Raw genomic sequence first — 13,307 nt, forward strand, 5'->3', positions numbered from 1 at the left:
AAAAATACTCATTATGTTCCCCTCAACACGTTCTAGATCTGCAGCATGGAAAGCAGATGACTGTGGCGAGGAATGGGAACTGTATTTGGACAAGAGACGTTAAAGGACAACATTATGAAATGATTCAGCTTTTTTTTTTAGGATGGTTTTTGTATTTATGATCCTTGCTGCAGATCAATTTCCCTTATGAATAAGATTGATCAGATCAGAACTGTTTGGGCACTCAGACGCCCTCGGTAGCCCTTGCTGTCGATGTCGTGAGTTTTTCTTGATATCGGACAGAAATGTGAACTTATTCCACCGGTTTCTGTTTCATCTCTTTGTCAGAGAAAAAACTTGAAGTTAGTTGGATTCTGAGATATTAAGACATGCAAGATTTTAGGGGAGGGGAAAAAACTTTACTTAATATGTATTTGAAAGCTTGAATATTTTTGAACTTGCATTGGAAATTACAAAATGTCAAGTGTGGCAGATAATACCAGGCTTCTTTTCTTCAGCTGCTTATAGCTTGTAGTTTGTTTGTTTGTTTTTTTCCTGTTTTTGATAAGTCATAATGTTGCTCAGGAGGTATCGAACTCCACATCTAAAAAAATACGATCTACTTCTTTGTTTTTGTACAATCATATGTCTAGTTTTCTTATCTGCCTTTGCTTCTAATGTGAGATTTTAAATTTGGTCAACCTTGAGAGAAAAGCAAAAAAAAAAACTGATCTGATATCAGTCTGTTTTTCTGGTTTAATATGTTGGTGTTTTAACTATGGAGCTATATTATTGCCAGAAATTTTGCTAAAACAATATTTGAAACTGAAATATATTTAAAATTCTTAAAAATAAAAGATTTGGACCTGAAAAACAAGTTTTTGAAACTGTTTTGAATCATGGCTGATGACTCAACGTACCAGCTGTGCAAAATATTCCCAACTTGTATTAACTGTGGGAAATTGAAGTCTCTTAAACATTATCTTCATTGTTTTATTGTTGAACCGATAGGCGCTTACGTCAACAGAAATCAGTGGAAAAAATAAACTGAACATTTTCTGCAGCATTTTCAGTTCATGTTGGACATTTCATGCTAGTAAAGTAAAGCAGAAGAACCCCATAGTTCGGTTCTTCAGTTTGTAAAACTGGGAAAAAAAGAAATTTGAAAAGTAGGTTTTACCTGTTTTACTTTAAAGTTTTAAATCTTTTCTCTGTTTCTTTTTTGGCCCCACTGTAGTTCCATATTCAATCTGCTACGCCAGATGGTTCATATATAACTAGTGGAGTTTGTGCTTTTCAGTGGAGAAGATTTCAGGAATAAATAACTTTAGAAAAGATAATATTTTCATCCAATCATGCATCAGTCAGCTGAATATTTCAGGGCTTTGTTTTTCTTTGCCCTGCATCAGTCATGCCTTAGATTGGGCCGATACGACAAACCAATCTACGCTCCAATCTGCCTTGCAGGGCAGAGCTGCTTTAACTGGGAACTTCATTTGAAGGAGGACAAAAAGTAAAATCCTTCTTCAGATTTAATAGGACAGATGGATCCTGATTTGTTCCTTCAATCTAATTTAAAACCCTGAACTCTAACAAGCATCATGTATTGGAGTTACAGAAGTTATGAAATGTTTGTTGTGATAAATGTTTACGCTGATAAAGTTCAGCTCCAGGATTAGGGCTGAAACAATCGAAATCGTCAACTAGTTTAGTAGTTTGTTAATCATTAACTGGAATAGATGCCAAAGAACAAGTCAGAGCAGTTAGTCTACAAAAAACATGTACATTTAGTATTTAAGATGAAAAACGTCTTTTGTAAATATTTTACCCAGAACTTCTCTAATATCAGCTGTAGCTTCAAATTCTGCAAAATAAATAAATGTCTGATTAATTTATAATTTATTTATAAAAAAACAAAACCATAATCAACATGTTAGCCCTCACAGTATTATCTGAAGCAGAAAGGGTTAAGTTTTTCTCATGATTTTATTTTATTTTTTTATCTGCAGATGCATCTTTTGCATTTCAGACATTTCCTATTTAAAAGGGAAACTTATTTATATTAGCTTTTTTTTAATGAATTGAACTTTATAAATTTTTCTTCAAAAAATATACACTACAGTTCAACACTTAACATGGCACAAGCTAATGCAAGCTAAACTGGAGCAAATAAGAACAAATTAATACTAACAAAGTCTACACGTATATAAAAACAATAATAATAATGCTCTATAATCCAGATACATCCAGATAATTATAGCATTCCAGTTAAATGTGTTTTTTTAATGCATGCATATAGAAGGCTAAGTATTAAAATGAGTGCCAATTTTTTTATATCCTTTTAATCGTCAGAATAATCAATTATCACAATAATTAGCTGAAGCCCTAATCATTTCTTTTTTTTTTTTTAATGAACAGTGTAAATTCAACCAAACCACAACAATATATTTTGGATTTTTCCTCTGTTTTTTACATTTTCTCTGTTGAAGCTGTAGTTTCTCCAGTCTGCCTTGTTGCAGAGCCAACCCCGAGTTCCTGGCTGCTGCTAGGCTGCAGAGCTTCCTCTGAACTCTCCACTGAGCTGCTTTAGGCATTCAGTCTCTGTGGAGGAGATGACAGATCACCCACACAAGCGTCAAGAATGTGTGCTTCTCTCAGGACAGAGTAAATCTGCTGGTTTTGGATGCTTTACAAGCAAAACAAGGCTCTGCGTTACACTTGAATATCTAGCGTGCGCTGAAGCATGAGAAAACAATTTATTTGCAAGACAAAAAATATATTTTCTGCTTTTATGTATGAGGAGTTCAATAGTTTGGAAAACTAATTAACTGGTTTATTTCCTTCCAGTAAAACCATAGCAGTCACAGACGACTGGTTTTAAGCTTTTAAAATACTCCTCCTGCGTTTAATAATTGGCAACCAAATTGATGTGGTTGCTCTGATGTTTTGTGAACAACAGAAGTGTAATGTCATCTCTTGTAAACACACTCAGAAAAAAAAATCCTATGATTTGTCAGGCTGTCAACAGCGTTGGTCATTCAGGACCTGCTGTTTATCATTAAAGTTTCATAGATGACTGTGTGAGGCTGATCGTGTTCCTTTTAGTGGTGGTTTGTATTGATTTGAACCTTCTGCTGGCAGGAAATGTAATCTATACTAAAACACAAGCAGCAGCCAACACCCGCAGGCTACGTGCGGACAGCCGGCGTTGGCGAGTCTTTCCTCGCTCCCATCAGTCCGATTAAGGCTTTGAATTATTTCTCCTCGTGAAGTGATAACTTGATGCCTTTGGGTTCATGTTCTCCAAAGATCAGGGTCCTTCCAGAAGTCAGGGGTTAGTTTTGTGGCGGCCATCTTGTTTCTATTTAGTAAAATCAGATGGGATAAAAATGTAAAAAAGAAAATGTGGCAATTTGACGGTCTAAACTATTTGATTTCTGATTGGTTAAATCTAAACTCTTTTTTTTTTTTTTTATTTTTTTTTAGTCATTCTAGTTTAAAATTTCCTTTTACTTTGTACCAGGAGTTTTACTTGCAGACTTCTGCTTTCAACCATCCAATAAGATGGTTGTTTTGTTTGTTTCCACCAATGGGTGAAATAAAAAAATAATCAATACTCTTTTGCCACAGTACAGTCAATTTTAAATCAATCATGTAAAGAAAATTGGCAATCAAAATATGTACAAATGGTACATTTTGTCCCCATTTTATGTTTTCCTCCTTTTTAAATTGTTTTACTAAATAATATTGCAGCCATTTATGTTCCAAAACATAAATAAAAACCACAGATGCCAAAAAACAGGGTGGCAGCATTGGTTGTGTTTTTGTGCAGTGCTTAGCACTGCTAATTAATCACCGCTAACCCTGAAACGCTAATCATAAACATTAGCTATGCTAATGCTAACGAAGTTCACCAACAAAGTAATTAGCAGAAGTGAATGCTGAAGCTAATTCGAATTCAAATTAAATCTGCCTCTGACAGACTAACTCTCAAGTTTAAATTAATTTTAGTTTGTGCTCTATAATCCCCTTCGAAATTGTATCTATTTATATCTTAATAGCTGGGGGAGGGAAGAAACTCCGAGTCGAGGAAATGGAACTGCTGCATTTTCACCCACTTCAAAATAAGAGCATGTCCATAAATATCTAACTAGTTGACAAATTCGACCCAGATGTCGACCTTTATTCAACTGAAAGTTTATAAAATAGCAAAGTAAATTAAGCGCTTTAGAATTTATCCAGAAAAAAAAGTTTATGGGAAGCAAAGTGTGCCAAATGTTTTCAAAGTTAGCTAAGGTGCTAAATGGAAAGATTAGCTAGATTAGCAGAAGTGTGACCACCGCTGTTTTCGTATGATGTAGCCTAGCTTAATTCAGTAAACGCCTGTTAATGTTGCACTTTCTGTTGAAAGTTGGAAGGACTTTGAATCTGTTTCAAAGTGTAACCCAGAGAGGAGGCCAGATTTCAAAAATACTACAAAATGGACACACCAGCACAGATAAGTTTGACTGACCATGACTAAATATCATCTTAAAATGATCAATATCAAGTACAACAGAGGTGATTTTCTTTTACTTACCATATTTTTGCCTTTATTTTGATCCCAAAACATCCAGTGTGCTTTTCTCAACGTGTCGAGTCGGGAGCACCCAAACAGGTAATGACTGCAGTATTTGGCAGAGTGCTCCTTATGGCTCTTTGAATGCCGAGATAAGTTAAATAAGAAGACTGGGTCAGACCTATTAAAACTTTTAAAAGTCCATTTTATTTGGTAAACAAATGGGAAGTCAATGGAGAGTCAATTGGAGTGTGTTTGTGTTTTTGGTGCTGTCTAAGCTGAGCTGCAGGATTCTGGACAGTTTGGGGTTGATGGAGAGAAGAGCGGTCCAGACAAACATGCAGCTAAAGCACATAAATCACTTTTCTTCTTTTCTTTACCCTAATACCTTTGATGGGTATATATGGCTTCACTTTCACAGGAACACATTGAAACTGGTGCAAACGATGAGTGATACTCCTGCTACAGAGAGAATAGTTTAAATTTTCAAAAAGCTACAATGTCTTTGGTGCATCTCGGCCTGACAGAGCAACTCGTGCAGATGGTGAATAAATTTGGCGGGACCTTCTTGCTATTGGTGGGGAATTTACTTCAATCAGCATTATTTAGGACTAAACTGCCATCCTGGAGAGATTAAGTTCAGAGTAAATACATTTTTGTTTGGGTAAAATGTGAGGAAGGCATCACTAATTACAGTGAGTAATGCCACCTTTACCTTTTTATTGTTTGTATTTATTTGCATCCCCTTTATATCACAGTTTTGCCTCTCGGAAGAGAATCAAATGTGATGGACATCAATGGTTCCACTTTCTTTAAAGCCGTTTCTTCTTTATTGACTTTGTTTTATTGTCTCTCTGCTGTTTCCTTGGCTGCAGGCCGAGGCCAGCTCCGTGTCAGACTGGCTTTGAGCGGTTCTGGCCAAACTAAAGTCCGGTTCTACGGTCTAATGACAGCCAATTAGAAAATGCTGCCGCTCTGACTTCATGTCTGTACAGTGGTTGTCTGATCTTGTAGGAACAAATGGTCATTGTAATGGCTGATTGTAATGTGGGAGCGGCATCTCTTTGCAGGCATGCTGCCCCGCTAAAAGCCATCAAAGTCAGTGTTGTCCCAGATTATTCCTGCTGCAACTTCCACATCAGCGGACAAAGTCGAAGGAAACGTAATGCAGATTGTTATTGATTGATCACTCAATTTCTGAAGCAAAGTTGGTGCAGTTGGTTGGGAAATGATGCCATGGATTATAATTACTTGCAGGCCTGTGACTTCCCGTTGATAAATGGGAGAAGGTTTAAAGTTGGGTGAAGTTTTCTGGAAACCTTTTCTTCACCATCTTCTACTTGAAAAAGAGGGCAACCTACATTTGATAGACAGTCAATCTCATCAGTATGAGACACAAATGTTCTTGATTATGAACTTTCAGTCTTGGATTCAAATAATCAATTCTAGGCAATTGTTCTGCCAGAAAACATTTATTTGTATTTTTTTTTTAAAGATGCAGTTTGTTGCACATCAAAAGTGAATAAATTTGGCTCTCCTGTTAATATATTTATAGATTTTAAAAAAGCTGCATTTTCAGGAAGTCAAATTACTTTTTTTTGTTTTGTTTATGGTAATAAGAAAACTCTGTTCAGTCAGAGTGAAACTCTGAAGGACAAAAATCTGAAAGTCTTTCAGCCAAAAGGTAATGAAGACTGTAAATATATTTTTATAGATTACAGCATTTTCCTGCGCAGCATGCCAGCTTTTGCAGAGGCTTAGTAATAAACCATTACTTTGCATCATATGCGTTAAACCAGAAAAACGTCTGAAATATACGTGACTGGTTTTTGAGGACTGGAACTGGTAGCGGTCGATTTATTTTCATTGACTTTAGGAACTTGATGATCTCAGACTTGGTAGTAAAATGCAGTGAAAAGCATCGTTTCCATGCAGTTCTGAAGTTTAGAGTTTGGTTTTTATTATTTTCCAGGACTGGACACATTTAAGGCCTGCACTGCAGTGTAGTTGGTTGCACTGTTGCCTTGCAGCAAGAAGGTCACGGCTTTGAATCCAGAATTTTTCTGTATCGAGTTTCGGTGGAACACTGGTTTTGTTTGTTGTTTAACTTTTTCCTTTGTTGCCTTTTCTAAATAGCAGAAGTCTAATGATGCTTAATAAATGTGGTTTTTACATTAAATATGAAACATTTTTTTCCCTTTTTAAGTTGCCAAATCTCGCATTGTATTTATCAATGTATCCAGAAGTGTTTTGATTTCTTACTAGTTCAAAACTCATACAGCAAATTTTCAACTCTTTGGTTGAACTCCAAATGAAGCACTTAGAAATGCTGTTATTAGTCAATCTTGCGATTTAAAAAATTGAGGTTCAAAAGTTCACACACTCTGCTTTAAAGAGTCTGGGATACTTCAGACCCGGTTTAACCCGTCCAAGATTTGTGGATTTTTGAACAGAGCTGATTCAGTTTTGTCCAGATGCCATAAAGACAGCCTCCTGTTTAATTCATATGTGAAATCTGCAGAATAAACGTAATGCTTTAAATGTTGAAGACTAGAAATGGACTTCTGGCAGAGAATATTACAAGTAAAATGCGTCAACCAACAACCTCTGTTTCTTTTAATTTTCCACCTGCTTCCTTTTGATTTGCTTTAGACAAAATGATACTTCAGATGTTTTCCTTTCACCCGTTTTTCTTTTTCAGCTCTTTATTTTTCATCTCACTGGAGTTTGCAGGTGGACATTAAAAAAAAAGTTGCATCCTTTCTAAAAAAGGATTTATTTCCTTTCAGGCCTGCTGCAGGTGCCTCAACATCTCGAGCAACATCCACCTTTTCAAAGCCTCCTGCTGCTGCAGCAACAACAAAGATTTCCACCACTTCAGCTTCACGAGTTGCTTCTTCAAGAGCCGCTGCACCGCCATCTGCTGGCAGGAGTGCAGGAGCACAGCTGAATAAAAATCCTCCTGCTAAGAAAGGTGAGGAGGTCATGTCATGTGCAGCAGATATTTCTTTGTTTTAGCGATTTGCTTTTGATTTATGTGGCAAACGGGGAAAATACTGCAATAAATCAGTAAATAAATTGGTAAAATAAGAAAAGCTTCAAGTATTTATCACCATTTGTCTATTAAATGACTAGAGGGGAATCATTCATAAAAAATGACTTAAGTAAGCCATAAGTTTACTTGCAATATTTTTTCTGTCTAAAGTTAAATCAGACCATTGTTGTTTTAGTTTAGTTAGAACTGGCAAAATTATTTCTATTTACGAAATGCCATAGTAACGATGAAACGTCTTGAAATCAGAAGTTTTTCCTGCAAATGTTTTTACCATCTTTTGAATTTAAATTAATGCTTTCCAATTTAATATAAAATAACTGTACATGTATTTATTTACAGTGATTACTAATGTTTTTTTCTGTAAATACGAAACTGTTTTGCCTGTTTTACACCAGATGTTGGTCGACCACCTTCTGCACCAGCTGCCAAGAAACCCCTTACAACACCAACAGCATCACCTGTGGCCAAAAAGAAGGAAACATCAAAAACTACAACTGCAGTGAAACCAAACTCTGCTGCAACAGCAACCAAGGCAGCCGACCCTAAAGCGTCGCAAGGCAAAGTTCTATCCGTGGCAAAACCGACCCAAACCAAGAAACCTGCAGCCACACCTCGCTACCCTCCGTCGACCAGACCGCCGCTTGGCCGAACTCCACCCGCTTCTCCAGCAGGCAAACCTTCGACCCCAGCAGCAAAACGCGGAACCAACAAACCGACTCAGACCGTCTCACCTTTCATACAGAAAGCTGCGAAAGTCGCGTTGTCTGTTGCCGAACCGCAGATTGCAGCTCCTTCAGCGACAGCAGCTGAATCTGTTCAGGTAGCAGACACCGTAACCGAGGTTACGACAGCGGCTGTGGTTTCTGCTGTAGAGGAGGTCCAAACCCAGCAGGAAAGAGCTGCAGAACCAGAGGAGGTGGCCCAACACATCAACACGACATCGCCACCAACATCTCCTCCTTTCCGGGAACAATCTGAGGGCTGTGCCGTGCCGCTTCCTGAGCCAGAGCAGCTCTCTTCCCCAGCCAAGCCTTCATCACCAACCGTGGCCTCTTCTTCTGCTCGCCTCCTTCAGGAAGTGGATCAAACCGCCTCTACACCTGCGGTCAACCCAACAGAACTAAGCGCTGCTGCGGCTGCTATTAATCTAAGCGAAGAGGAAGATGAGGAGGAGCGCGAGGGAAGCCAGTTGGTGTCTGTGTCGGAAATGAGCGGAACCACACAGCCAACGGAAGAGTCCCGTCCAGGGTCGGGCGGGCCGGTCGGCAGGGCCGCCTGGAAAGCCGGAGGCGCCTTGCTCTCCGAATTGGACTCCGAGGATGTGAGCGGGAGCCAGCAGGGGGCGTCGGAGCTGAGCGCGCCCGGCGTCCTGGAGGGCACGGAGAGCACGGACGACCTCGGAGACGGCAGCCTCAAAGGAGCCATCGACATGGAGTTGGCCTCGGCAGGTTCCCCCGACTTCGAGAAGGTTCCCGACATTCCCGCCAACGAGTTCGAAGACGAAGATGAGGACGACAGCGACCGGGTGTGCGACATGGAAGTGGGCTCGGAGCGGACTGACGAGCCGCGCAGACCGAGGCACGACAACGACGTGGACGAAGATGAGGACGATGATGACGTGGAGATGGCGAGCGAAGGCGTGACGGAGAGCGGACTGGAAAGCTACGGAAACGCGGATGAGGACGACTTTGCGGAGGATAACCTGGATAACTTGAACCGGGTTCTGCAGCCGCTGCCGCCACCACCGGTTCTGCCCTCCGCCCCAGCGGCCCAGTGGGACCAACCCAATCCGTTCGCTTCTCCGTGGGAAGAACCGCCACAATCACACATTCCAGAAGAATCTAAAGCCTCGGCAAACTGCGAGGCTTTAGCTCAGTCCGCAGCGCAGACCTGGCTGGATGTTGGATCTGCACCTTCTGCTCCTGAACGACAAGATGTCTGCCATCATTCATCGGTGCCAAACGAACCTCAGAACGTGGAACCAGCGGGTCCAGCCCCAGAAATGGCCCTACCTGGAGACCAGGGTGACAGGAACCAGGAAGGGAAGCTCCCAGCTCACGTTTTTGAAGCTTCGGCGCATTCCTCACAGCCGGACGGAGACTGCCAGGACGCTCAGGCGGAGAGAGGAGAGCAGGAGGAGGTAGGGATGTTGTTGATTAATGGTTTTAGATTAAAATGAGTTAAAATCGATTTTCTAACAACGTCCGTTTAGACATTCTTTCAGTGTTGTAGTTTGGCCTCGGAAGGCACCGCTGTTGATCGCCAAGCGGAGAATTAAAGATGGCGGGGATAGAGAAACGGTCAAACCAGAGTCCGGTTTGGGATATAAAATTTACTTTATGCGGTTTTATTTTGAAATATAAACATTTAACAAGCTCATTAAGTTATTACCTTAATATCACTCATTCAGCCTAGCTTTGTGGCGGAGCAGCGTCAACTTATAAATTGAAAATTACTAGTAAGATGACAAAATGGAGCTGACATAATGCAAAATTTAACATTATGGAAAAAAATGTGGCAATAAGCAAGGTTGATTTTCGAGGCCAGTCGCCAGTTTTAACATTCTTTTATTTCAAACATAAAAGTAATTTAAAAAAGCAGTAGAAGTTCACTTTTTAAAAATTCTCAACCATTTATTTTAAATGTACATCCACAGACTGAACTTCCATATGAATATCTCTGTTCGTGGGCAATTGTTTCACATTTTTTCAACTTTTATTTTCCATTCAGTAGGCTAAGAGATGCCTGTTTTGTTACATTTTGTAAATTTTATACATTTAACGTGAGAACCACAATGTTAGTTTTTTCAGTCAGTGTTTTATACACCTGACACAAAATGATGTAAAATCTAGAGGTGTACTGATTTATTGGTGCCGATTTCCTTAATTTTGGGAGACTGGTGATCAGCCGATGCCTCCAGGTGAAGCTAATTTTATCTCTTTATCTTATCGATGTCGGCAAAGGTCTAAAAATCATCCACTGTCCTCTTCTGCTCTCCAGTGGAGAGGTTTGACCAAGAGATCGGCCCACCAGGTCATGTATCTCTGTACGTTTGCAGTTAATAAAGTTTCTTGCTATTTGTAGCGACATTTCAGCCAAAAAAGTAAAAAAAAAAAAAAATGGTACCGGCCAAAATCGGAGTCAGCAGGCCAAGCTTTTTAAAGATCAGCCAAAAAACTGCAATCAATGCACCTGTAGTTAAGACTTCATTTTAACCCTTCATGCTATGGAAAGACAGTAAACTTTCTTTGTGCAAAAGACGACTCTTTAATAAAACTTATCAATTAAGTGAAGTCGAGATTCTTTAAGTAATCAATAACTTGCATCCCAGGAGGAGGAAGAGGCTGAACCTGAAACTCTGCCTGCTGATGAAGTTCTTGGCGGCCCCTCGACGGCGCCGACGTCCAACCCCTCCTCTTCCTCTGTAACGGAAGACGAGGCGAGCGACACGGAGGGAGAAGCTCAGCTGGACGAGTCGCTGAAGTGCCCGCCAGTCTCCAGACTGACTTTCGACATGCAGCCTCCGCTGCCCCAGCGCTGCCTGTCCACCGTGGAAGAGGGAGAGGAAGTGGAAAGCTTCGCCGCCGACGAAGCCACTCCACCTTCAGCAGCTTCACTGGCGTCCTACAACTTCGACTCCATGACCACGGCTTCCAACTCCAACGCCCTGTCCACCGGCGAGAGCTGCATCAAGAGCCCCGGCATCTTCTCCCTGGAGGAGCTTTCGGAGGAGGCCAAGGAGCCGTGCCTCAACCCGGAGCCTGACGCGCAGCGCCATGCCGCCGAGTACATCGAGTGTGGGAAGCAGCAGGAAGCGGAGGCGGCCGAGCGCGTCGAGACGGAACTCCCTGGATCTGAAGACGCCACAGCGAAGCCGGAGGAAATCGCAGAAGACATCCAGCCTCCGTACTATTCGGCTATCTGTGAAAAGACTGAGGACTCTTTTGCAGGTAATGTATAGTAGCAGAGCTCGCTAACTCACCTTTGACCCCTCAGCTTCCTCTCTTCACCGTAGTGATAGTTCCTGTCTGTATAAACCTGTGGGGGTGGATGCATTCACACCTGAATCGATAAAAATCAGAGAGCAAACAAAAAGGAGAATGCAGACCACATTGGCACTTCCTCTGTCATATTTAAACTCGGAGCATTTGGCTTAAGTAACTCCTGTATGTGCAATAGCTTGGTGCGTCTACCTTTAATCGACGTGCGCTGGGTTTTTGGTGTCTGTTTTATCTGATGCAGAATTATGTGGCATGGATGTGACTCGTCTGTTTACAGTGAAAACATATCAAAACAACTGTGGAATGAATTGTTTAACACGTTTCCATGCACATTTATCATTGTATGTTTTTTAATAAGCAGAACTAATAAGACTGTTTGCTGTTTTGGAGCTGCTCTTACTATATATAGGTACTTTTCTTTAACCAAGTCTTTTTGCACTTATGATTGTACCAACTTCTTCCCTCCTTTTCCTTTGGAATAATGAACATTAAAGCTTTAAATAAAGATTAGATTTTTTTACCATCATGTATTCTTACTGTACCGTTATTGAAATGAGAAAATTCCACTGCAGGAATTTGTTTGTGTCGGATCATCGAGGTTTGTTGATGAAGCGAAAATGCAACAGAATCGAAGTGTTTCGGAACCAAATCTTTAAAATAATCACATGCTTTTATTTAGTTTAGTTTACATGGTCCAAAATCTTTAACTTAAAAGTACCTGCAGGACAAAATGAAATATTAAAAAGAGAACACGAGACATAATTTTTAAATACATGTCGCATTTCTTTTATATTGTAAATCCAAAACTGAAAAAAGGGGTTTTGCACGTTTGTCTTATTCAATTAAGACACACAGTTTGCAAATTCTGCAGCCAATTTGGTTTTAATAGACAAACTGTCCTGTACCTAAAAATGACTGTAAGAACATTTAAAGTTAATAATTATTAACTTTGGTTAATAATGGTTATTTTCTATGCCATTGTTCACTAAAAACCACATATGTTGGTCTAGCAAGGGAAAAGTGCTGAGGTATTATATCAGCCAGCTGACCAGCAGTGTGTAGTCACATTCACACTTAAGCCTTTTTATGCAATATTAGAAACACATTAAAACATTCAAGTGAATTCAAATAAAAATGTAAACTTTAAAATGCTAACTAATCCTTTAGTTTATTCTCGATCATTTTTTGATGCGTCTAACGTGAAAAACGTCTCTTCTTAATGTCAGTGCATTGAAGCAAAAGGTGATTTTTACAGAATTTAAACCGACTAGGTTAAGTTACACGTTTGGTTTGGCATTTCCTACATGAAAACTCTTCACCTGTTGATGCCTGAACGGTTTTCTATGTAAAAAGCATTTCTACAATAAGTAAATTAAAATATCCTCTGCTGAATAAAACATCTTGAACAAATGCTGCTGCTGCATGTCGACTTGTATTCATGTTCATTTCCACAAGTTGTGACTTTCCTGTAAAACCTTGAAGATCAAAACCTTTGACCACAACAAAGACGCCATCGATCTGCGACCAGAAGAACGCGGCTGACGGTTCGCTCCACCGGACCGGGTCGCCTCAGGATCCGCCCGGCTACGTTACAGAACTCCAGAACTGTAATTTCCCTCCCTTCGGGTCTGTTGCTGCTATGCCTCCTTGTTGGTTGGTTTGTTTGTTTTTGCTGCACTGAGCTTCTGCATGTCACCGCTGCACAACGAGTTGC

General features: G+C 40.2%; 1 protein-coding gene across 1 annotated transcript in view; it reads left to right on the forward strand.

Moving 5' to 3' along the window:
- The window catches only part of prr36a (proline rich 36a), a 35,306-nt gene that overhangs the window by 13,317 nt on the left and 8,682 nt on the right, over positions 1–13,307 (forward strand). Inside the window, exons 4-6 of the mRNA XM_088005493.1 lie at positions 7,327–7,511; positions 7,988–9,732; positions 10,924–11,542. Coding sequence (XP_087861619.1) covers positions 7,327–7,511; positions 7,988–9,732; positions 10,924–11,542 — 2,549 coding nt within the window. The remainder of the gene's footprint in view (positions 1–7,326; positions 7,512–7,987; positions 9,733–10,923; positions 11,543–13,307) is intronic.

Source organism: Poecilia mexicana, unplaced genomic scaffold, assembly GCF_051168715.1.
Source record: "Poecilia mexicana isolate PSO_F unplaced genomic scaffold, ASM5116871v1 scaffold_1, whole genome shotgun sequence".
Classification (NCBI taxonomy): domain Eukaryota; kingdom Metazoa; phylum Chordata; class Actinopteri; order Cyprinodontiformes; family Poeciliidae; genus Poecilia; species Poecilia mexicana.